The sequence below is a fragment of the Nicotiana attenuata genome, unplaced genomic scaffold (genome assembly GCF_001879085.1).
Source record: "Nicotiana attenuata strain UT unplaced genomic scaffold, NIATTr2, whole genome shotgun sequence".
Taxonomy (NCBI): domain Eukaryota; kingdom Viridiplantae; phylum Streptophyta; class Magnoliopsida; order Solanales; family Solanaceae; genus Nicotiana; species Nicotiana attenuata.
This window is the reverse complement of record NW_017670329.1, coordinates 800,055-826,217: the sequence shown is the minus strand read 5'-3', so window position 1 is coordinate 826,217 and position 26,163 is coordinate 800,055. Positions and strand designations below refer to the sequence as shown.

Genomic DNA, 26,163 nt, shown 5'->3' with positions numbered 1-26,163 from the left:
AATTAATATTTTTGGTAATATTTTTATGGGAAACTTACACAAATGTCCCAAATAAATATCAACTTACCAACCTCTAGCCATTAGTCATAGACTTACCAAAACTAGCCAACGAAAATTGAATAACCAAATAATAGGGTTCTTTCTCTCAAAGAATCACATGCAAAAATCACCTTTCATATTTTTAAGCGTGATTAATAACATTAGATATAAGATGGAAAGGAAATTTCATGGACGGGGTAGTAAATAAGGTGATGAAATACAAAAATCTATACAATATTCCAAAAATATAAACAAAAAAGAAACTTTTTCAATGGGTATAGTTGAAATTCATTGAAAATATATAGATAAGTCAATATACAAAATTTAAGGAAGATTGGAGGTGATTTGACTAGTTTTGTATCAAAATTCGTAATTAAATCGAGTTAAAAAGTCTTCTGCGACACATGTATCAAACATGTATCACGCATGTATCTCACACACAGGTATACATGGATATACATGTGATAGACAATTGATACAAATATGATACACATGTGATACACAAATGATACACAGTGTGATACACATATTAGTTTTTTTTCCATATTCAGCTTTTACTTCGAATTTTCAATTCAAAACACCTCAAAACTTTACCAAATCATCCAAAAACTGAGATTCAAGCTCCTTAAGTTGTGCCCAATCTATTCTAATAACACCCACTGTTGACATGTGATTTTTGACCCTCCCGAAATTTTACCCATTTTAGCATGTAAATATTTAGTTTAGGCCTAATATCGTCATTTCAACTACTTTTTACTATTTTACTTTATTTTATTACAAGAAAATAAAAAATTACAAAAAAATAGGNTTTTTTGCTTTATCAATGGGCTTGGGATTATCATTTTGATCTCACATTATCTTCCTGCTGCTGTGACCTGCTGTAATACTGCTAATTGCTCAATTATTAGCTGATCTCCTCTCATTCTCACTTATATCTCAATTTCCAGGTATGTCACTAGACTCAAGTGACGTTGGATAATGAATCAGCATGTATGGAAGTTGGTTATTGAAGAACTGTTTGATTTGGCCTGGAATTTTCAATTTAGGAACTGTTTAAATAACTTTGTACGTGTAAATTGGAACTTATCGGACTGAAACTGTTTTGTAGTAACTGGACTGTTAAATTCCAGATCCGGATTCATTTTTTTTTAGCCTGTATCTTCAGTAACTGTAGTTGAACTCTTGTGATAGTTGTACCTTAGCATTGGAATATACAACTTCCTATACATTAAGTCTTAGCATAATAAATAGCTTTTAGTAATAGTTTCAAAATTTGTTCCTAGAGTCACGAGTTCCCTATGTGAATATTGCTAATGTGAATAACATACTGAATTGTTAGTGAATGATGTTAGTTCTTAATATTAGCTCTTAAAACACTTGACAAGCTTTTCAGTAGTTGTAAAACTGTCCGAATAATTCATCTTAGCAATTCGTTTATAGCCTGTTAAATGAGACTAAGTAGCTATTGAGTTTCAGTTAATGTATTCATTTGGAATATCAGTTAATGGTAAGGTCTTGACAATCAAGGGTTAATGAATTAGCTAATGTTTAGTCACAAATCATGCCTGAAGAAATAAAAATGCAATACGCCTGTCTGGATTCATATAGAAGACCATTTAAAATAGTTGAGCTTATTCAAGATAGATCAAGTGAAGTTTATACTACTTTGGTTACTGATCATATTTACTGGCTCCAAATTAAAAGTGAGAGTGGGCCTTTGAATTTGTTCTGGGCCCAGGCAGTCCCGCCCTTTTTAAAATGAAACATGAATTGCTTTGAAATACCTGCTAGATATGTTTTGTTCTATTCATTCAGTTATTGGGCCTAATTGTGGGGAATTGACTTATAGACTTTTGGATATTTCAAATATGTTCATTAATTAGGATTTTTCTTGTATCGATAAAGACAACTAAATAGAAAATCGTAGTCTACTTTAGATTTGCCTTTTAAATAATAAATGAGACGAGCCTCGCCAATTGAAATACAAATGCGGGGCCCTCAATAAATGTTATATAAAAATACTTAGAATTCGGGCGGACCGTTTAGCGAATTTCACAGTCTTCCCCAAAGATAATAAACGCGTTGTTGCTTTAGGCGCGTATTTTAATAATATTACCTTCCTAAATGTGGGTGCACATTTATGTGACCCAAATCCAAATCTCAACGAAGTTGAAATGTGTTGACAATCACGGGTGCACTGGTGCGACGTGGTTCGAGACGCATTTTCACGACGTTGCAATTCTTATTAAAAATAAAAATAAAAGCGGTTTACTAATAAAAGGCACATAAGTTAGAACATGTTTTGAAATCAGATAAAGTCAATTACAACAGTTGAGCGACCGTGCTAGAACCACGGAATCCGGGAATGCCTAACACCTTCTCCCGGGTTAACAGAATTCCTTACTCGGATTTCTGGTTCGCGGACTGTTAACAGAGTCATAATTTCCTCGGTTCGAGATTCAATCGGTGACTTGGAACACCATTAATCTCCCAAGTGGCGACTCTGAATCTTAATAATAAATTCCGTTTCGATTGTCCTTTAAGTGGAAAAACTCCTTTATCCTTTATGCCCCTTGCGGGTAAGCGGAAAAAGGAGGTGTGACAATGAGAGGAAACAAACAAAAATAACGCCTGGGATGGACTGAAAATCAGAAAATCAGGCGCCGCAATTCACAGGGAGACCTCCCCTAACGCCTTCTTCTGTCGACTTCTTCTGCGGCAGATTTTGAACGCCGATCCAGCCACAAATGAACCCCCCTTCCCCAAAAACTTCTGCTTCTCCAAGAAGGATCAACGGAACTCCTCATCTCCTACACACACCCATCGTCGCCTTTACTTCAACCCGCCGAAAACCAGCTCCACTCTTTAAAATCTCAACGCTGAAAACAAGGAAAAGAAGATTGAAGAGTTTTCATTTGATAAAAACAAAAAAAAACAGAGTGATAGGTTCTGTTCATGTCATTCGACATTTTGGCTCCTTTTTTCTGAATTTGCAATTCCGAGTATGGATTGATTATGGAGTTTGTTTGATTCGAGTTTGTCGCGGTTCGAATTCGTCGATTCGAGGTTCCCGTTGAGATTTGCGGTTCGTGTCGTTATTTCGTCTTTGCTGCTGCTTTGAATTTACTGGTTGAGTCTATCTCGCCGGCCTCATTTGTACATTTAGTCGGAAATCTAATCGGAAGAAATCGAGGTTCCATCCCTTATCCTTCTCTTTATTTTATTGAGTTAATGATGGTGATTAGAATGATATTAGCCTTTGGTTTAATTGTGTTTGTGCTCGTCTGAGACTTATTGAACTCACTTCATGTTAGTTTGGTTTTAGATGCATTCATTAACTGGGTTTTCATCCCAAGACACAAAGCTTTGCAAGCTTTGAAATGGAAAGAATTGATTCTGTGACTTGCATTGATTATAATAGTTGGTTTGGTTCGTTTAGCAGTATGTTGTACTCGGTCCATCAAGTCCTAATTCGTGTTGTGAATTACAGTTCTCTTTCGTGATTTACTCTTAATATTGTCTTCTTAGTTTGGTAAAAAATGTAGTAATGGGATTGACGGAGTGTTAGATGGCTAGCTACTGGAATACTATTTTGGAGAAAATTGCTTTTGATATTTTTGGTTGATTCTGAATTCTGTGAGGTAATCTTTTCGTCCTTTTCCTATTAGCACCCAAATTGACAAATATTGGTAAGTTTGAAGCATTCTGCCATGGAATCAATCATGTACATAATTTTAGCGATTAATTCTATCACTCGATCCTCGAATGAATCCCAAAACTCATGGCCCCCACTTAATTAATGTTTGAATCCTTAGAATTCGAGGCGTGCCATTTAGTTGAATTTCCATGGCCCTCGCAAACTTGGAAACGCGTAGTTGCTTTAGGCGCGTAACTTAAAATTACTTTCCTAAACTCGGGTGTGCATTTCATGCGACCCAAATCCAAATCCCAAAACGTTGAATAGGAGGTGTCGAGGATCCGAGTGCATTTCATGTGACGTGATCCAAGAACACGCTCTTAAACGGCGTTCACTTTCATAAAAACTAATTAAAAGCGGTTAAACAAATTTATAAAATTGCACTATAGGTTTGAACATGTACAAAAATCAGATTGTTAGCCAATTATAATAATTTAAGCGACCGTGCTAGAACCACGGGATCCGGGGGTGCCTAACACCTTCCCTCGGGTCAACAGAATTCCTTATTCAGAATTTCTGGTTCGCAGACTCCAATTGGGAAGTCGAACTTTTCCTCGATTTGGGATTCAAGTTAAACCGGTGACTTGGGACACCAAAAGCCAATCCTATCCCAAGTGGCGACTCTAAAAATCAAATAAATAATCCCATTTCGAATAATGTCACTTTAAATGGAAAAACTCCCTTATACATTATCCTTCGGGGTAGGTGTGTAAAAAAGGAGGTGTGACACCCACTCAAAACAAAGCAAAAATTTAATATTTTTTTGCTACAAATAGTTTATTGGCTAATATTAGTAATATTTTATCAATTGGCCAATTTTTGTAATGAGCTACCTATAAATGGACATAGCTGGTAATTTCTTTATTTTTATATGGATAAATTTTTAATAAATTAAGCTAGTTTTAAAGCAAAGCCAGTCATAAAAGCCAAAGTTTTTAACCCATTCCTTTAGCCCAAATACACTTAGCTAGACCTAAGAGAAAACAGGGGCGCCGTTTTCTCACTTTGAAGACTCCACCCCATGTATCTCGTCTCCTTCACACCCACCCCATTCCAGCCTTCAACCATCTTCAGCACCACCACAACTCGCTGCCAGATCCATCTCCCTCTTCAAAAAACTCCTGAAATTCTTCACCCCTACACCAAGAGCCCGCTGCTGCTTCATCTCCTCACGCCAAGCGAGCAACCCTAACGCCACCAACAATTTCAGCCACCTCTATCATTTCCCTCATCACCTCAAAGCCGCCGGACCTCACTGACGTTCCTAGCAGCAGCAGTGTGAAAGAACAGCAACAAAAGTGTTCGAGTTCGAAGCTGAAGTCACCGTTCGAGGTCCGTTCGTTGGTTCGCGGTTCCCGTCTAAGTTCGCCGTTCTTGCTCGATCTTGTTCGAATTTTGGACTTGGGATTTGTATCTACTGATTCTCAAACATTACAGGAAATTGTAATTCAACAGGTTCTTCTCACCCCTTTTCTCTTCTTGTTTTCTTTGCTATGGATTGAGCTTCTAAAGAATCATTTAAGGGTGAATAGATTTTTGTGGTTATGTGTGTTGAAATTGTGAATCTGCTTGAGAATTTCCGTGGGGGTGATATAGATTTTAATCTTATGATTTTAGAATAAATGTGTATTGATGCTGTCTCATTTGTTCCATTTGAGATAAACCCAATTTAAATGTGTTAAATAAGAAAATGCTTTTTAGTCTTTACTTAGTTATTGAAATGGTTTTCGCAGAATGTGTCTTAGTTTTTTTTTTTCATTTTTTTTTCTACTTAGTTTTCCAATTATTAGTTTGGTGGAATCCTTGATGAATTACCTATCCAGTTTTCATAGCTGCTTCAACGTCAAGCAAATCTGTTTACTATTAATTGCGAGCTAGGAAGAGAAAGTGATAATATGATATTAGTTGTATATTGGCTTATTTTGACTCTATTCCTCATCTAGCTTTACTTTTAGAATAATCAACAGTACTTGAAAAATAAAAAATGAAAACTCAATAATACCAAAAATTATTCTGTTGAGTTTTCATTTTTTATTTTTCAAGTACTGTTGATTATTCTAAAAGTAAAGCTAGATGAGGAATAGAGTCAAAATAAGCCAATATACAACTAATATCATATTATCACTTTCTCTTCCTAGCTCGCAATTAATAGTAAACAGATTTGCTTGACGTTGAAGCAGCTATGAAAACTGGATAGGTAATTCATCAAGGATTCCACCAAACTAATAATTGGAAAACTAAGTAGTAAAAAAATGCAAAAAAAAACTAAGACACATTCTGCGAAAATCATTTCAATAACTAAGTAAAGACTAAAAAGCATTTTCTTCTTTAACACATTTAAATTGGGTTTATCTCAAATGGAACAAATGAGACAGCATCAATACACATTTATTCTAAAATCATAAGATTAGAATCTAGTTATGATTTTAGAATAAATGTGTATTGATGCTGTCTCATTTGTTCCATTTGAGATAAACCCAATTTAAATGTGTTAAGAAGAAAATGCTTTTTAGTCTTTACTTAGTTATTGAAATGGTTTTCGCAGAATGTGTCTTAGTTTTTTTTTGCATTTTTTTACTACTTAGTTTTCCAATTCTTAGTTTGGTGGAATCCTTGATGAATTACCTATCCAGTTTTCTTAGTTGCTTAAACGTCAAGCAAATCTGTTTACTATTAACTGCGAGCTAGGAAGAGGAAGTGATAATATAATATTAGTTGTATATTGGCTTATTTTGACTCTATTCCTCATCTAGCTTTACTTTTAGAATAATCAACAGTACTTGAAAAATAAAAAATGAAAACTCAATAATAGTAGTTCTTTTCTTCAAATTAAAAAGTAATATTATCTCTTCAGTTTTGCCTTTTGATGTCTCGAATCCAAATCTAATGCTTAGTGGTGAGATATGAAAGCTTTGAAATTGGAATTTCTGAAACGTATTTCAACGTAAACATTAGTTCGTTTATTTTGTCCTAAATGTGAATATGGATGTAGCCGATTTTAGGAAAATCTTGTGGGGGTGCGGCTTATCTCATTTTGGGGTGTAGGATTTTTGTTGTTTTAGTTAGGTCTTAGGTCTAGGAATTGAAAACTTCGATCAACTTTCTTAATAATAAAATGGTTGCTAATAGGCTGCTAATTTAATTTAATTCAAATAGAGTACGGTGTGCCATCATAATTAAATCACCTATGGCCCTCACAAATATTATAATTAGTTATTAAAAATGAACATTCGTAGAAAGGCCTTTAAGCGCGTTTAAAATACAATTGTGTACACGTTCGCGTGACATAATTACGATTTCTAAAAACAAAATCGGAGTATGCGTTCACGCAATTTAGACCAAATTTTCTTAATAATAATAAAGCGTTATTAGTTGTGGACACGTTCGCGTGACATGGTTTTTGACGCATCAAACAAACGGGTACACGTACGCGTGACCCGTTTCAAGATAATTTCCTAATTAAAAGAGGCAAATGCATATAGGTTCTAAAATCAGTAATTAGACAATTTAATAAGCCAAGTATGATCAAAGCGACCGTGCTAAAACCACGGAACTCGGGAATGCCTAACACCCGTTAACAGATATAAACAAGTAAACTTTAGTGAAAATATTGTAGCTCCGATTTAAAGGGTTAGTTTTCGACAGCTCTTAGGTTCCAGAGTTGTGGAAGTTTGAGGGCTTTGCCACACTATACTTTGTTTTCTTGTACTTTAGTTATCTTTATATACACGTGTGTGTGTCACCTTTTATTTTCAGTCACACAGCTGTGATATGCTTTCTGTGTTCTGAACAGGTGAAATTTCATCTATTTGCTGGCAACAAAGGATTCCTTGTTTTGTCTAAGAAAGCATCAAGGATAATATATCGTGGGACACATAACAAACTACTCAGTCCACGTCGTAGAATAATTGGAGTGGAAACAAAAAGCAAATAAGCTCTGCACTCTTAGAGGAGTCTGCCCTCATCTCCAACGAAAAAGAAGCAATGTGGAGGCTATCACCTGCTAGTTTTGAGGCTGTGTCTTTGATTAGAAAATGCTTAACAACTTCTGCTGAACCATCATTTTCACTGTCCATACCGCTTCTGAATCTGTTGAGAGCGTGCAAAACTGTCAAAAACCTTAAGCAAGTTCACACCCACATAATCCAAAAAGGCTACGAGCAAGACCATTTTATCATCAACCAGTTTATATCGCTCTGTAACACCTTTTCCTCCGATGTCTCTTATGCAACAAGTGTATTTGAGCGTGTCATGCAGCCCAATGTTTATGTCTGGAATACATTGATTAAAGGGTACAGCAAACATTCATCCTTTGCCGATTGCTTCCTTATCTTGAAACAAATGAAAAGAAATATGAATGTGGTACCCGATAAGTATACTTTTCCTTCGCTGGTCAAATCCTGTTCAAGTGCCTTGGCTTTGAGGGATGGTCAGGCCATTCATGGGTTGATAGTTAGATACGGAACTGATAGCGATGTGTTTGTAGGATCCAGCTTGATTGATCTTTATGGGAAATGCAATCAGATTGAGTATGCACGTAGAATCTTTAATGAAATGCCTTTACGGAATGAGGTTACATGGACTGCTATGGTTGTTGGCTATATATATTTTGGTGATTTATCGCAAGCATGGAAATTATTTGATGAAATGCCCCATAAAAATATAGCCTCGTGGAATGCAATGATTAGTGCATTCGTGAAGTTTGGTGATTTGCTTAGTGCTAGGAAATTGTTTGATAGTATGCCTGGCAAAGATGTGGTATCTTTTACTACTATAATTGATGGTTATGCTAAGGCTGGTGACATGGCATCAGCGAGGTTCCTGTTCGATCAGTCTTTTGACAGAGACATAATATCCTGGTCTGCTTTGATATCTGGGTATGCTCAGAACGGGCAGCCCAATGAAGCTCTTAAAATTTTCCATGAAATGTTGTCAATGAATGTTAGGCCAGATGAGTTTATAATGGTAAGTTTGATGTGTGCGTGTTCCCAATTAGGTCGCCTGGACTTGGCAAATTGGGTAGAACATTATATGAGCCAGAATTCATTTGATCTTAATCAAGTGCATGTAGTTGCAGCCCTTGTGGATATGAATGCTAAATGTGGGAATATGGAAAGGGCGACAATGCTGTTTGAGGGAATGCCTAAGCGTGATCTAGTATCATACTGTTCAATGATACAAGGCCTGTCTATTCATGGTTGCGGTTCTCAAGCTGTAGTTTTCTTTGATAGGATGCTGAACGAGGGGTTTGTGCCTGATGATGTTTCCCTTAAGGTAATTCTGACTGCTTGTAGTCGTGCAGAACTTGTTAAGGAGGGTTGCCGCATCTTTAATCTAATGATAAACAAATATCCTGCTAAGCCTTCTCCGGATCATTATGCATGCGTAGTAGACCTTATTGGAAGATCAGGAAAACTTAAAGATGCGTATGAACTTATAAGGTCAATGCCCATTGAACCTCATGCTGGTGCCTGGGGCGCACTTCTAGGGGCTTGTAAGCCACACTGTGACATTGAGGTAGGGGAGCAGGTATCCCATAGACTTTTTGAACTTGAGCCTCAAAATACTGGTAATTACGTACTTTTGTCAGACATCTATGCTGCGGCAAATCGGTGGTTAGATGTTGCGTTGTTGCGTCTGAAAATGAGTGAGAAGGGTCTTAAGAAGATACCTGGTTGCAGTTGGGTAAGAAACAATCCTTAAAACTTTGTCCTATTATTGTTCATGTCTTTATGTCCTGTTTAAGTGTTTTCCCTTCATTGGAAAATTAGTGTATCTGCTTTTATCTCTTACTGCACATTTTGAGTCATTTAACTATTTTCATTAGTTGACTTCTTCAAGAGGACTAACATTTGGAACTGTTTTACTTATTGCTGGTAGGAATATAGTTTGAACTAGGAACGGAGTGATGTTTTCTTTTACTTATTGAATTACTTTCTTTGATCAGCCTGGCGTTTTTCCCAATGTGGTTCCCTTTTAACTAGTGCCTTTTATTATAATGTTTCAGCCTTCTTTGTCAACTAATTTCTATTATATAGAAGAGAAAGAGTTTCGACGTGTGCGTCTTATGTCATTTTAAAAAGCTCGAGGGTATATTAGTCCTTTCGCACCAATTCTTACCATATCATACACGTGGCTTATTTTTCTATACAAAATGCTACGTGCAAGTTCTAAATGAGTCCAAGTGAGTTTTATAGAGATAACATATTAGGTTTCCTCCATTTTGTTTGCACTTTCAGATTTACGTTGCTTCCTAGAGATATCTTCATCTACCTCAAATTGCTTCGACTTGCAGGTATGTTTTTATTCAATTTTGCTCATGTTTTTTGCTATGCATTTGATAAATTATCAGTTACCAAAGCTAAATAGTGCACTCCTACACTTCATTGTACTCCAAATTCGGCAGAATTCACATTTTCTGTTGATTCCAAATTTGATCCATTCAACAGAGGCAAAATTCATCATTATGTGCCAATAAAACAAAATCCCCACTTTCTGTTGTCCCATTCCAACATCGATTCCAAAAAGGCTAACCACAAAATTGAAAAGATATTGTTGGAAATTTGCTCTGTCAATTAGTTAATTTTTGGGTTGAGTTGGGGTGGACGAACGCTGCACCAAAGAGCTGTATGAAAGCAACTTAAATTATACTGTAAACTTGGAAAGAACACTGTAATTTTGAGATTGTGACTCTATACAGGGGTAAATTGATCCCTTTACCTCCTCATAGAAACACATGTAGCTCTGTTTTTCTTCAGCCCAATTTCTGCTTTTTTGCTCTCCTCGATTCTTCAAGATTGAGGCTGACTCCATTGATTGTTGGCTGAATTTTTCAAGGTGTTGTGCATAGATTTCAGCAATTGTAAATCATATTCTTCGTAGTCTTTGGCCCTGTTATGGTCCTGCTGTTGAAACACAACTCAGTGAAACATGTTAAACTTTGGTTTCTTTTTCTTCGAGATTATATATTTGTTGTTCTTTTTTGTCTTTCTTCATGTTTCTTTGAAAATTCTGGACATGCATTTGTTTATTTGTTGAAATGCCTCTTATAAAAATTCTCTATATAGGAGCATACTCTACTACAACGCTGCACCGATGCACCTAAGGTGTTTGATAATATGCCTGAGGCAACTATAATCAATTTTTTTATTTCTTTTCCTTTTTTCACACATGAGTTCTATAACTTACGCATCATTCAACAACCAAAAGGTATATGGTTTATTACTGCTAGATAGTATTAGTAAACAATATATATGTCATATGCTGTCGTTTTAAAGAATTGCTTTTTGAAATAATAAATTCCATTTGCTTCTATGTATATTTCTATTGCAATATTGCTATCTAGCTTTGCGTTAACAAAAGATTTGGATACAAAGAAATGTGATCATGCTCCCCATGTTATTATTGCCGTTACGAAGCTAATTTGGCTAGAGAGGAAGGAAGAAAATGACAACAATTGAGTTAATAGGATGTTGACTCTTGGAACAAATATTGGTAATTTCGAGGCATTTTGTAATACAATTTTAAAGAGCAGTATGGTACTAAAGAGCAAGGGAATAATGTACGAAAAAGAGGTGATGTTGTAGGGTCGTAGCATGGTGAAAAATGTCAAGCTTTTACCAACACCGATGAGAACTTTCATGATCCAACTGAAAGCATGTTGAAGAAGGCTAACCACTAAAATTAGTGAGTTGTGGTCAATTGACATACCTTACCTTTAAATCTATGAGTTAAATGATAATTATTGATTTATTCTTTAGGCACCATATTCTAACAACTTAATGAAAATGACCTGACAATCAAGAAGTCAAGATTATTTAGCTACTAAGTTTCACTTGATTCGTCCTTTGTTCTAAATGAATGTGACAAGATGACTTCTTATAATTAATTATATGAATGGTAGAAGTGACTTCTAGATGTTTTAGTTTCTTTTATGGTGGTTATCTGAAAAGAAATAAACAAAAAAGTAGTACTTCTGTTCAATGGTTGAGCGTTGAGTTAAACTTGGATATATAGACGCTTTGGATTACATATGGCGCAGTATTTATAAACTAAATTGAGCTTTGAGCTGTTTAGGTCATTCCGCCATGAATTTTGAGCTTGAGTCTCTTAATTAGTATGAACAATTTTCGATTAGACGATGAGCATGGTTTCGATTTTCATTTCTGAGAATAGTTATTGCAGCTTACTATTTGTTATTGCTCACAATACACAAGAAGGAAGCACCCTCACACAAAAAGGGAGAAAAAGAATTAGAAGAAAAATTAACATCTTAGTTAGTAGAAGCATTTAAAGGTATTTGTCTATGATATTCCTGCTCTGTCACCTCAAAATAATTGATGAGATCGCTGGAATATGTTCCATTCACCTAAAGAGATGATTTGAAGTCGTCACTACTTTCATTATATGATAGTGGTGTCTTTTTTAGGTTGATCACACATTAGGACTATCAACAGAATGGTCTCGCCAGGCTCTATGCCTTACCAATAAACATTAATATGCTCGAACAACTTTATAGTGATTATTTTTCTTTTTGGGTAAGTGCAAGCTAATTTGATAATATGAGTATGAACTTATTGGATATCAGTAGTTTATTCAGCTTTCCTTGAATTTGTACAACAATTTATCTTTTGAACTTACTATTTCTACTTTTTTGGGATAATATTTGTTTTTCCTGTTATATGATTTTATCTTGATTTCTATATAGTTTTTCTAATTCTTTTTGTTCGTTCACATGAAATGCAATCTTAATTTATATGTCTTTTTATTATTTACTTTGTTTGATTAACCATGAAAATGATGGAAATGAATAATCTTATTGAAGAAATATTTATGGAACTTGGAGTTACCAACTAAATCAAAAGGACATGAAACTAGGGCGAGATTGATATAACTAGGCTGCTACAGATAATTGCTTAGTCCCTCTGATAGGTTTAGTGTCTCCATTTCCCATGGCTATAGCTTGCTACTGGTATAATATGTCAATCTTCATATGTCTATTACGCAAGGAAAAAATTGATGGACTAAGCAATATTGCTTTAGGTACTGCTCTTATTCTACGATCAAGGCAGGAGGAGTATTGCATGTTAATCCATGCAGTAGTTCTTTGGAATATGGACTAAAGGCTAAAATTGTTTACTCTATCTGGTTTAACAATAATTTATGGAGATGTGACATCCTCTTTCTTCATTGTGATATTAATCACTAATTAGACCTTTGTCATAGAATATCTAATCAATTGGGCAAACAAAGTATGAGATATATGAAAATGATATTATATTTTAATTGATTTAGAAGGAAATCTTAATAGTCGTTCCAATGGAACTTCTTTCAAATAGGTAAGCCAGTGGAGAATTTGCAAACTTCCGACAAGTCCTTTTGGATTCAAATAGAGGTGTCCAGGGTCCCATAAGGTGAAGGATGCCTACTACTAGCTGAACTTTTGTGATAGTATTATTCCCTCCATTTCAATTTATGTGAACCCATTTGACTGGGCACGGAGTTTAAGAAAAAAAAGAAGATTTTTGAACTTGTGGTGTAAAATGAGGCACATATATTTTGTGTGCATAAAGGTAAATTGTTTCCAAATAAGGAAAGGGGTTATTCTTTTTTGCACGGACTAGAAAGAAAATAGATTCACATAAGTTGAAACGAAGGCAGTACTACATATCACATTGCACCAGCTGGAATCACTCACAAAAATAGTTTTATACTAAGTACCTTATTCATCGGCAAGGAGTTGATAGCTAGGACTTCAACGCATATGGTAGTTGTCATGGCAATGATGACATTATGGCTGAGTACTTCTGCCAACATTTACTTGGTATACAAGCTTTTAAAGGGGGAATTGGCAAAAAACTATTCAGATTTCCATTGGAGGAACACTCTATATTTGTTGATGCTACAGTGATACATTCCTCTATTGGTTTTCTAATCTTTCTATTGTGCCTTTGTTTCAAGTTATTTTACATTGAGAAAGAGTTCCTTTTATACGTTTCACCTTATAAAAAGAAGTATTTTTTATACAATTCAAAATCTGTAACATCAAATTGCTAGTTGTTTCAAAGCTTATTTTCTGTATTCCTTAAATAGATTATACTTTCAGGAATATAAGTCTGTTGCACAAGACAACTATGATATTGGCGGAAGAGAATATGGAAGTGGAGGTTCCCAAGATTTTGGCTGCCTATGGTCCCATTTTCTGGTGAGTTGCACTGCTACTCGAAATACTTATTGATTTCTTTATGTTTCTGCTCTGTAGCATATTTTAATGAAGTAAACTCTGTGGTAGGAATGAAAGCCCTGTAGTGAAGGTAGGAGCGAGAATTGTCCCTCTTATGTTTGAACGGCGGTGAGCATTCACAAACCGTGGGAATTGCTATATTGGACTGTGCCTCTGTCTGAATAGTGAATGCATCAATTTTCTTCTCTTTTTTCTCTTTCGGTAAAGCGACTTGCATTCCAGATTTAGACAAGAGTTGAGCACACCTTTTAGAGTGATAGGTTGTTACTAGGGGTGGCAAAGTGGTTCAAAGAAAACAGTTAACCACCCATATTATCCACTAGAAAATGGGTTGGATAGTGAACTTTTTAAAAACGGATCAAATATGGATAAGAACCATATTATCCATTTAAAAAATGGATAACCAATGAGTAACCAATGGATAACCAATGGGTCTAACTTTTACATTTGTAAAGCCTCAAATTAGGGGTTCCTCAAGTTAGGGAGACTAAGAATTCTCCCAAAAGTGATCATATACAAGAAGTCATGGATAATATGGGTAACCCATATTATCAGCCGGTTAACCCGTTTTTTTATCCGTATGAAATATAGGTCGGGTCGGATAGTTGATCCGTTTTTTCATTACCCATTTTCGAACCGAACCATATCCGACCTGACCCGCCCGTTTGCCACTCCTAGTTTTTACCTTGGTTAAGGCTCCTCAATACATTGATGGCTAAGCTATTGTTCTGCTAAGCATGTATCTGATATTTACACATCTAATTAAGTTTTGATTATTTCCTACTGCGTCTCATCACAGATTAAACGGTTTGTTTCTTTTTCTCAGTACTGTTTGCCATTGTTCTTGATGATACAATAAATTTGCTGGATTTCATAATGTTAAAAGTTATTTCAGAATGTAAAAGAGTACAAGAGCTATCAGAAGTTTAGTTTATGACTCTGTTCATGTTGGGCCCGTGCTTTTGCACGGGCTACACCATACTAGTTTATATATTAGAAAAGCATGAGTTTCGACATGGTTGCTTATGTGTCTGTACAATTCAAGCTGGGGGTATTACAGTCATTTAGTCATTACCTGCTTTAGTTGTACAACTGCACTTACCTGTCGACGATTTGTAACTACACGTCTTTTAACCTAGAAATGAATAGCCACATACTTGTTCTTTTCTATTTTGCTTCTATGGCTCAAAATCAAAAATCTTCAGGAGCCTCTTTGATTCTCTTGCCTTCTAGCTGTGAGTAGTTCTGCTAATTTCTCTGGTTTTAGTTTTTCTACACTAATTAATTCTTCGTTCTTATAATTTTTTTTCCTGTTTGATTGTACTATATTTACTTCTGATTCTTGCAATGCAGATTTTCTAGCAAGATCACAAAATTATTGACGACTATTCACCGATCTATTGGCAAAACTTGAAAAATGTTATGTGTTTCTTGGCCTTACCTTTGACTTCTCATACTTTACTCTGGGTATGATACTTTCTTATCTTCTTCTTTGTCGAATCCTCCTAATAACTTCTCTACATGATTGCATTGAGTTGCTTCTTTTTATTTCACATTCACTCTCTGTCCGGAAATTTGCTTTAGCATATTCAATTTATCTTTCCAATCTCCAACTTGATCAAATCAAGCATTACCCCTTTTTTCCCATAATCTCTTATTAGTTAGATTATGGTTGTTGAACTATCATGGGATTTATTTTTTTGGGTTACTTGTGGAGTATTAGACTAGGATTGCTTTCAACAATATATAAAGTTGTGCATTCCTGTGACTTGGAGGAAAATATATAGGTTTAGACTAGTATTAAAATTTCTTATTTAAGTTCATCAAAATACAGTTGCTGAATTTTGTGTCCCCTATAAGTATGCAAAGAAACCAAATTGGATTAGTTTGTACTTACTACATCCATTCGTTGGATAATAATTTTTTTATTTATTAGTAGAAGAAACAAAAAAGACTAGGTTCTAAAATAGTTCTTAATATGATATTCTTAGCTCTGGCAAGAGTGAGGATTTTTATGTTCTCTTTGATGTTCAGGTTTCTCTTCTTGCTGTAATTAAACATTAACACTTTTAGCATGGGTTATGGTTCTTCATCTTACTTCTAAAGATATTATATTTGTTGATTGAAGGTTTATCACTTAACAGTTGCTATAAGCCCCATGTTCTTCTGTACTGATTGTTTTTCACTTCTTATGTACTCCTTGTAGCATCTAATTCTCCGTATCTCTGCTTGAATCAGATCTTTCCCATGATAATGGTGCTATGGTTAAGTTAGTCATATATAGATCATCAGCTGCTGTTTTAAAAAAGCTAATTTTTAACGTTGAGACAAATTCCCCCTATTATTGTTTAAAAACATAATTCATTTCTATTTATCTAACTAGTTGCAGTAAGCCCGTGCTGAGCCCGGGCCCAAATTCAAGGTCAAAACATACTACATATGATTAAAAAGAACAATTTATATTATGTTTTTAAGTTTTCACCAAATATCGTATTTCTCCTGATAAAAAATAATCGAGCATACTCAAATTATAATCAAGATAAATTTTAAATACACCAGCCCGTTTTCAGTCTGGTATTCCTTGTGAATCCCGGATTGATATACCATGTATCATATTTAAGAGATTTTCTTAGAACTCGTATCAACACACAAAGAAACTGGGAATAACATTACTTAAGTTCCTACAATCTTCTTAACCAAAAAAAATATATAAATGTCCACACGCCAAAAGAGTTTTAAAATATTAGGCTTAATATATTTTACTCATCTTGACAAGAGGGGTTGCTCTGATGGTAAGCAACCTCCACTTCCAACCAAGAGGTTGTGAGTTCGAGTCTCTCCAAGAGCAAGGTGGGAAAGTTCTTGGAGGGAAGGATGCCGGGGGTCTATTTGGAAACAGCCTCTCTACCCTAGGGTAGGGGTAAGGTCTGCGTACACACTGCCCTCCCCAGACCCCACTAAGTGGGATTATACTGGGTTGTTGTTGTTGTTGTCATCTTGTTAATATTTGATCCTTTTCACTTTTAAAGGATGCGTTTTTGCTATTGTAGCGATAAAATTATGAAGACCAATAAATAGGAGTTTGGATGCTTACATGTTTTTCTTTAATTTGTGAAGGTAAAAGGTACATAAAGCTATAGTACTTCAACAATTCGAATTATAGAACCAAACATTTTAGTTAAGATGCAACCATGACTCCATTTGAAGGTTAGTATAGGGTGAGAAGTGATTGTAGAAAGATACTATGTACTATCTCCTATAAGAAACCAAAGAGTTACAAAATAGACTTAAAAGTGGTATTGTTAACTCAACACCCACAAAACTGATAGAGAAAAAAATAGCAACTTTAAGGGCAATGGTTTTGAAAACTTGAATGTGAGGATAGGAAAAAAATTCTATTTCCCCTTATTATAAATAAAATATTAAGCCAAAAAATATTTATTTGCTTCTAAACATTATCAAATCAAGAGAAAAAAAATATGTAACACACTTTAAAATTAGATAATTAGTGTAATGTTTAATAAGGGTAGCTATTTAAGGGAGAGTTGGATGTGAGATGATAGTAATAATCATTAATAGGAGCTATTTAAGTGGGGCTCATATAATCTTTCTAATAGAAAATATGGGAATGACAAATTTATGTGGGGTCCATTCATCATAATAGCCTTTAACCTTGCTTAACGTGTAAATTACAAATTCAATAAGGCCGACAAGTGAGGCTTGCTCAGTGGTAAGCACCTCCACCTACGACCGTTAGGTCCTGGGATCGAGTCACGCTGGAGGGGAAGTGTGGAAACACTATAGATCCTCCTAATTTGGGAGGGCTTTTAAAAATAAAAATAAAAATAAATAAGGCCTATTGTTGCAGCAAACTCACACGTGTCACTGAGACATTAAATAATATGGCAAGTTGTAAACCATAAAACAAAAAGTAAATTTGACATTAAAAATAAGATCAAGACATAAAAGTAATTAAGTAAAACGTTTATATTTTTTTTTGGAAATGTACGTGAGAACTACAAAAGCCCTTTGATTCTCCCTTATTATATATAGTAATTAATTATACTGAATTGGAGATTTTGCCTGTACTGTTATAGCATGGTCTATTTATATGTAACAGATAATAAAGGTACACTGGATAGAGGAAAAGTAAGAGATATTAAATTTGTGTTCAGCATTACATAGAATCGTCCTACAACTTTAAATTATATGCAAGCATGTTAACAACTGTTTTTCTCATTTTAATTTACCAGCTTGATGTTGGGGTTTACCAAAATAATAGTTCCCTATTGGTAGTGACAATGTCTGGTATCTTCATTTGTACAAACTATAAAGACAATATGTTGCTATATACTTTTGTGTCTTCAGATCACTCGGACCTTTCACTTGCAACTTCTACAAATATTTGGATATACTGTTTGATCAGACTTATAAAGAGTTCTGGAAGGCAATTGGTAGTAATATTGTGATATTCTATGTTGTTTGGAAGTTTAATATTGAAGGCTAAAAGTAAGATTAATAGTTGATTCTTCAACTACACTTACTGCTCTGTTGTATCCAGTGATTAAAAAAGACACTCGTTTCCTCGCTTTAAGCGAGAAGCGAAGCGAGGCGTGAAGGGCAGCACGAAGCGACTCTGGTACGAAAAAGCGACCGCTTCTCGGTAAAAAGCGAGAAGCGGTGAAGTGAGAAGCGTCCGCTTCTATTTTTAAAATTAACCCAAGCCCTATTTTATTAAAAAACGAGGTTTCTAAACCGTAAACACTGTCTGGACTTCTTCAACAGCAGCGATTTCTTCTTCTCTTCTTCATCAACTTCTGATTTCTGAAATAATCTCAAAGCATCTACTAGGGTTCTTCTTCTTCTTCTTCAACAGTACAGGTATGTTCTGCTTCTGCACTTTTGATTTTCAGTCTTCTTCTTCTTCTTATTCTTTTTCTTTCTAAACGTCCAAAAAGCAGCTAAATGATGGCGAATTTTTTTCAGAAATTTCTGCCAGTTTTTCCAGTTTCTGCCCAATTAATTACGTGACCAACTAGTTGAGTGGATATTTCCTCGACGGTGAATAAGTATGCGTGGAGTACTTAAAACGTTCCCTTGCATGTTTCCACACCTTATGCAAGAAAGACGAGCCCCAGAAGCCTAACACAAAAATATTTGGTCAAGTCTGTGTGACATTAGAAATAGGCTTGCCTTCTAGAAGATTGTCGTTTTGGATCACCCACCCTAGAAGAATGATAAACTGTCTGTATATTTGAGTCAATAATCTTGCTTGCATCGACTCATGATAGTAATCAGGGCATCCCCACTGATGCTTGTTGTATTTACTGTTTCCTCTTCAATGCTTAACGATACGCCAGGTGTATCGGGCATATATAAAAGTAAACAGATAAATGGTCCTTTTTCTTCCTTTATTTTGTTCTTTTTGGCTTTTCATTTTCTTTCTTCTGCCTTGGATTGGAGGGGTTGGGGGTTGGGGGGGGGGGGGTCCTGATGAACAAGGGACTCTTATTTGTCAGCTGTATGTTAAGTGCCCTGTGTATCCGGATAGCATTGTATCTTATCAGGTCATAGATTCACGCTCAAAGGATATTTTGTATGGCTTTAATCAAATATTCAAGAATGCCAAATTATATTTTGACATTTGCTATTTACTACTCACTCTTAACTGACTTACGGGGACTTTGGAATGCTTTGCAGGGTCCATGTGCTATATGTCTGGTTCCTTCCAAATGGAAAATGTTTATGCCACTGAAAATGAAGCAGGTGTTTGGCAATGGCTTTTTGGAAAGACTATTACAAGCATAGTTCTTTACAATACAGGTACAACTGATGGATTTGTCGGAATAGCTGCTCCTTCTCTGGCAAGAATCCTTCCGGTTCGTTTACGTTCGAACTATATTTTCATCTTGTTTGGTTATACAATCTTCTTTAGTGAGTACACCCTTGTGCATGTGCACAATCTGGAAATTGGGGATACAAGTGCAGGATAATCAACCACCAATAAGTATAATGTCTTATTTATTCTTGCACCGGGGTATCTAGAAAGGTATTAGGTGGAGAAAATTGTGAGATTTCGTTACACATTGTTAGTACGGATGATTCTGTTTACATATACTATTACTAAATAAATTGGTGTTTGTTGCGTCTGTTATTGTTCCCACACAGATTGATTTAGCGAAGTTTGTAGGTGAAATCTTATGCCAGGTAAAGATAATTTTTTATCTTAATATCCTTTTTAGTTCTTGCAAATAGGTCTCGTCCTTGTAAGCCCCGTCTTGTTTGCTTTAAGTGTTTACCAGTTAAGTATGCTTTCTACCTTGACATATGACTTCAAGAATATTATTTTGTAGCCAGATGCATTTCTCTGCTCCATTAATGATGTCAAAGTCAGTAATTCCATCGACCAAAGGTCACGTAACCTAAGTATTGAACATTTGCTTACAATTACATGTGTTGTCTATACCGTATTTATTTTAATTTTTTTTTAAAATTCCGCTTCACTTAAAAAAAGCGGGCGCTTCGCTTCTCGCCAGGGGCGGAGCTAGAGAACTGAGTGCGGGTTCGACGAACCCAGTAATTTTGGTTCGAACCATGTATTTGTTTTAAAAAATTCATTGAATATGTATAAATTATTATTTTAGAACCCAGTAACTTAAAACAATTAAAATCCTGAACCCATAAGCTTGAAATCTTGGCTCCGCCTCTGCTTCTCGCATCTCGCTTTTCGTGAAATGGGGGTTGTCGCTTTTCCTCGCTTCACGCTATTTTTAACACTGGTTGTATCTATCGACATTCTTACTCAAACTTTAGGTGGACATATATAATTAATTTGTATATTAGCTATCTAATGGATCTAATTTGATTTTTCCTGTTAGGGGAGAATTGAAGATAGAGGGGACCAAAGATATGTGGCTTTAAGGAAATTATGTGAAAGTAAGTGAAAAATGCTATAGAATTGATTACGCTGGTCATCTAAATAACAGTCTCCCTGGTCAAATTGGGACCATAATGAACAGTCGGCACCCTAGACCCCCTTTTTGTCTTGCATTTTTCATGTGTAGAATGATCAAATGAGTGAACCTTCATTACAATTGTTTTTCCTTCTCCCATAGATCTATCTTCTGTTATTGCATAGAGATGATTTAATTAGGCAGAATCTGACAGTGAAACAAGCTGCTAATAATTGGTCTAAAGACCAATGGGTAATCTTCTACGCTTTTAACACCATCCTTAGATTGTGGAGGAGGTTTCTCAGCTTGTTTAACTTCATAGAAACTATATAGTATAATCTTCTACGCTTTTAACACCATCCTTAGATTGTGGAGGAGGTTTCTCAGCTTGTTTAACTTCATAGAAACTATATAGTATAAATTCTTTTTATGAAGTTTCACATTTCTGCTGTCATGTTAGTTTTAAAATATCTTATGCACAATATTGCATTCCTGGAATGAAAATGGCATGTTTGCCTTTTCCCTACTGTGCTCTAAGTCGGCGACGATTTAGAATGTTCTATTGTGAGTAAAGAACACTTGGATCTTTGAAAATGACTCATGCTTGAAAGGTTCCAAGAAGAAGTGCACATAATTTTAAACTGTTGCAATCTTGATGGATATTTGTTGCTGTCTCATGGAATATTCAGACCTCTTTTATATTACTTGAGTTACTTTTAAGCACCAGCGAATGACCTTGTTTTCCTGCATTTTCAAGTGGATAAAAAATTAATTGGGTACATATAACTCATCCTTTGTCATAATAGAGTGTCTTGACGTTGTGAGATTAGATTATTTTCACTGACATAGAAGACCTACCATCTACTAGTAGTACATTGTTTGAAAATGAAAATTGTTAGCTTCCATACCTGATCTTGTATGTGAACTAGCATGCATTCTCACAACTCATTTATATATGGTAGTGTTATTGAAGTATTCTGTATTCTCAAAAAAAAATCCCGGCTGTCTTGTGTATTCATGAAATTATTTTTCATGCAGGAGCTTTTTTGAAGCAAGCTAAATTTAAAACTGCTGCCTTTTCTGAAAGCTATACGGAAGGAAAAACAGGATTGCATAGGATAGGATAGGACAGGACAGACGATGCTCTAAAAGGTTTGCCAAATTACAATCAACTAATCCATCTTCACTGCTCTTTCTCTCTCTCAATCTCTACTATTTTCATAGTATATACTTTTCTTATTTTCACATGAAGGAACCAGACGCCAACCAACAATCATCACATCTATTGACTTTTTGTCAGACACTGCAACAATGGTGCTATGGTGCTTGCCGACAACATGCTGGTTGCATAAATGCATCATCACCTTTTGCCTGTATCAGATACTTGCGAATTGCAATTTGTAAATATAATATGTATGCGAACAGTACTACTATAGATCAACTATTGGCAGAGGCGAATGTAGAAGGTTGACTACGGGTTCAATTGAACCCATAACTTTCTACGTGGAGCAAAAATTTATATGTAAAAATTCCTTAAAATTATAAAAATAGTAGATAAGAACCCATAACTTTAAATATATAATGGGTTCAACGCTAATAACTTAAAAATTGAACCCGTAAAATATAAATCCTGGATCCGCCTCTGACTATTGGTCCAAGTGCATGCAAATAGTATGCATCACGTATTTTCAACTCTTAATAAGGGTAGTTGATATATTCAATTGATAAACAAAATGGAATATATGTAGTATCTTATGTTTGTATTCAATTATATTTTCATACCAGCAAATATTGGGCCTGTGCTTGCAGTTTAGGATAGTTACCTTTATTTTTCAGGTGGAATAGTCTATGATCTCCCAAATATTTTTCTTCTCAGCTTTTACCTATTAAGCGCGAAATTTGTAATGTTATTGTTTTGTAATTTATTAGCCAAGTTGAACCTCTTTCTGATTTTTTTCTTATTTTACTTTGTGGGAATTAGGTATAATGTGATGGCAATTTGTGGACAGTGGACACTCGTTGAACAAGGAACTACAGAAGGAAATCAAAGTGGAAAATCCCTTGTTGCATAAGTGCTGAGTTGAACTAAACCAGTTTCCCATGAGTCAGGCTGCATACATGACTGAAAATTCAGATTTTTCGCACATGGAATTGGATAGTTTACTATTACATAGAGGCTTGGTCACTTTTACTAGTGGGACAGATAAGCATGTATATGCAGATTGATTTTAAATCCAGTAGCAGCAAACAATACAGCAGCTGCAACATTCCTCAAACTTCCCGTTAACCATCCGAAATCACCCCGAGGACCCCGGGACCTCAATCAAAAGCACAAACATCACCTCATAAATTTCACCATCACAAAAGATCAAGCTTATTCAAGTCTATTAATTAACAAAGATATAGTCTTGCGGTTTTTCTTAATCTTCTTTACGCTCAGCATTTTGATAAGGTAAAGAAATGGCACAACATGGTACAAGCCAAAATCAAATGCAGCTAGTTGGTGAACACGACAAAATGCTAATGAAACAATTAACGGTACGACGTAAACCCATTTAAACTAATTACATCTCACAAAATTAGGGACCAAACAACAAGTAAGAAATGGTGTCTCTAACATGAATAAACATATCAACTATGACAACACATTAATAAAATTAAGAAAACTAAAACATCAACAGACCTCTTTCTTTGAGTAAATTTTCTTCATTTTTATTGACATCCAAGTTTGGATTATAGAAGGACAAATAAACATCGAACAACATACTCATGAAGCTTGAACAAGAATAATATGAATTCACATGAAACTTGAGATAGCTGGTTGGAGCTTAGCAGCGATGAACATCGAACATTCACGGCGAAATCAATTCCCTATCCCAGCTTCCACTGCTTCCTCAAAATCCTCGTTAGAGAATTGATGGGCACATGAATTTGAACCCCTGAATTACATTATGTCCGTCCTTATCTCAAAGCTTTTAGACTAATAATTTGTGACTGGGATATGTTTTCTGAAGTAACAATCTTCTGCTATTCTTACTAATTAGAAACACACAAGGCTTTCATCTCTAAAAATAATAGTAATATTCAAACTTTTGAAGAAAATCAAGTTTTCAACCCCTACATTATTCTTTTTTTTTCCGTTTGTTTTTTGCCGTAAAGAATTTCGAAGGCAAATTTTGAAACCTTAACTTAGTAGGAATCGACAAAGGGTAGCAACAGAAATGGTAAGTCACCAAACTAGTAACAATGAGCAATGTTAGGTTTTTTTTTTGGTTGTTTTACGGGTGTGGTGAAGATGAAGAAAGGATCTTGTTCTGGTGAGGGGTCACGACTGCCTGTGTTCAGGGGTTCTAGGGTTGGTGAATGGGTGAGAGCAAAGATGGGGAAGAAACCATCCCCTAGATGCGTCGTTGCTAAAAATGGGAGGAGAGGGTCTCATTTTTCGATGTGTTAGGTTTAGGTTCCTTTTTCTTTATATCTAGGTTTTTTTTAATTAAAGGGTAGTGGGTTTGGGGTTGATGGGTTAAAGTGTATTTGGGCTGGGGTTGCTTCGAATTTGGGCTGGGGTTGGTTCAATTACCTCTTTTATTCCTTTTTCCTTTGTTTTTTCTTTTTCTTTTTCTTTAATTAAAATCCTAAATCAATCTATTTTTGCATAAATTAAAATTATTTATTTAATTTTAACATTAAAACAACTAATTAACTTAAAATTAAAGAAAAATGCTAATTTTAAAGACTAAAATCTAAATATGTAAAAATAACCATTTTTGTGATTTTTTTTGCTTAACAAAATTTATTCCTACATGCAAATTGAACCTAATATGGCATTAAATTAAAATGTGACAATTTTTATGATTTTAAAATATTAAAAATGCATGAAATGCAACTAAATAAAGAAAAATTCCTAAAAATCAATTAAATTTATTTTGGGTCTATTTTTGGGAGTTATTTCCATGCGGGGCAAAAATTAGGTGCTCGCAGTTATCCCTCTTTGCTCAGAAACATGATGAGTTTCCGGGCAAAGATAAAGTGAGCAACTACGAGCAATTTTTGCCCGTTAGAAACTCCATTTGGAGGAATTTTTGGAAAAGTCTGACCGAACCTTGCTTCAGAGGTTGCATACATATCCTTGGCTATAAAAGAATCAGGTTAGTGTAGTTCTGAAAGTTTTGGTAGGTGGGACTACCGGGAAACTCTGATTTCACTCCTGTTTCTACTTGCTGAACTCCTTATTACACCAAAATAAAAGATAAAAAGCTAAACTAGCTAAACCTATCAACTACGAGTTACAAGATTCATATCTATAAATCTTCTGAATCTTGATCTTGAGTCTTGGCTGGTTCTTCCTGCAGACTCCGATCTGAATTTTGATGCTCGTTAGCTACGAACGCTGGTTCATTTTTCTTCAGCTCTTCGGATCAAGGCGGGACATGCAAAGCTTGTGACTTCAACCATATCTTGGGCAGTCTGCATCTTTCTCCGTTTCTGCACTTAGATTTCAACTTCTTTTCTTTTATTTGTGTTGAGACTTCACCTTTTGGTCATCTCAAACCTTGTGCCTCACAGTAAAAACCTGTTCAAGCACCAAAGCAAATAAACGAACGAAATTTTTCTGCCCTCATTTAGGGAATAAGTGTCCCAAAATTCTCCGAAACACAAAACCGAACGTCCCGACAAACCAAAATAGCAGAAATGAACACGGGGAAAGTAGTTAATAGAGGATCGGGGCATAAATTCTAAAAACGATCGGCCGGGTCGTTACAGGAACAGTTTTTGGTTTGGCTTATATCAGGCATAAAATGTTTTATCCTTGTCTAAAAAGTGGTTAATATCTCTTTTCTCCTTTTTACTTTTCTTTTTTCCATCTTTTTTTGTCTTTGTGATTTTTTGTATTTTTTGAGTGGTTATATGTATACCAATATTCGAGTAACTTGTTCATTTTTTTTGCTTGTTGTGCAGCTATTTAGAAATTAGAGGATGAAGCTTTGCACTGCAAGAAGCAAAAAAGAAAGGCCTTTAGTTCAAGAATGGATCAACTCATTAACAGTTCCACTGAAAAATCGTGGTTTCTAGATTGACAACTATAATTTGATTGGATTTAAATTTCACTTGTGTCCCATATATCAAAGAGCTAATAACCAGATTTGAGAGGCAATTTTTGTGAATCTCTGACTTAATATCTGATAGGGCTATTTTTCACTTGATTGTGCACGGCTAGGATCGATATCCTT

At 35.2% G+C, this 26,163-nt stretch overlaps 1 protein-coding gene across 18 annotated transcripts; it reads left to right on the top strand.

The window, feature by feature from the left end:
* The first annotated feature begins 2,685 nt into the window (after positions 1 to 2,685).
* Positions 2,686 to 23,208, top strand: LOC109237960 (putative pentatricopeptide repeat-containing protein At5g37570). 18 transcript variants are annotated; one of them, XM_019404361.1, is made up of 9 exons: positions 2,686 to 3,232; positions 7,530 to 9,421; positions 13,842 to 13,940; positions 15,333 to 15,446; positions 19,680 to 19,858; positions 20,858 to 20,915; positions 21,971 to 22,084; positions 22,185 to 22,254; positions 22,914 to 23,208. In XM_019404361.1, exons 2-4 carry the CDS (start codon positions 7,721 to 7,723, stop codon positions 15,339 to 15,341), a joined length of 1,809 nt encoding a protein of 602 aa, XP_019259906.1. In that variant the 5' UTR covers positions 2,686 to 3,232; positions 7,530 to 7,720; the 3' UTR covers positions 15,342 to 15,446; positions 19,680 to 19,858; positions 20,858 to 20,915; positions 21,971 to 22,084; positions 22,185 to 22,254; positions 22,914 to 23,208. The 18 variants fall into 18 exon arrangements, with proteins under 18 accessions (XP_019259906.1, XP_019259903.1, XP_019259907.1 ...); XM_019404358.1 differs by lacking the exon at positions 22,914 to 23,208 and adding an exon at positions 20,148 to 20,186 and having other exon boundaries at positions 22,185 to 22,767; XM_019404362.1 differs by lacking the exon at positions 22,914 to 23,208 and adding an exon at positions 18,541 to 18,860 and having other exon boundaries at positions 22,185 to 22,767.
* Positions 23,209 to 26,163: the final 2,955 nt, after the last annotated feature.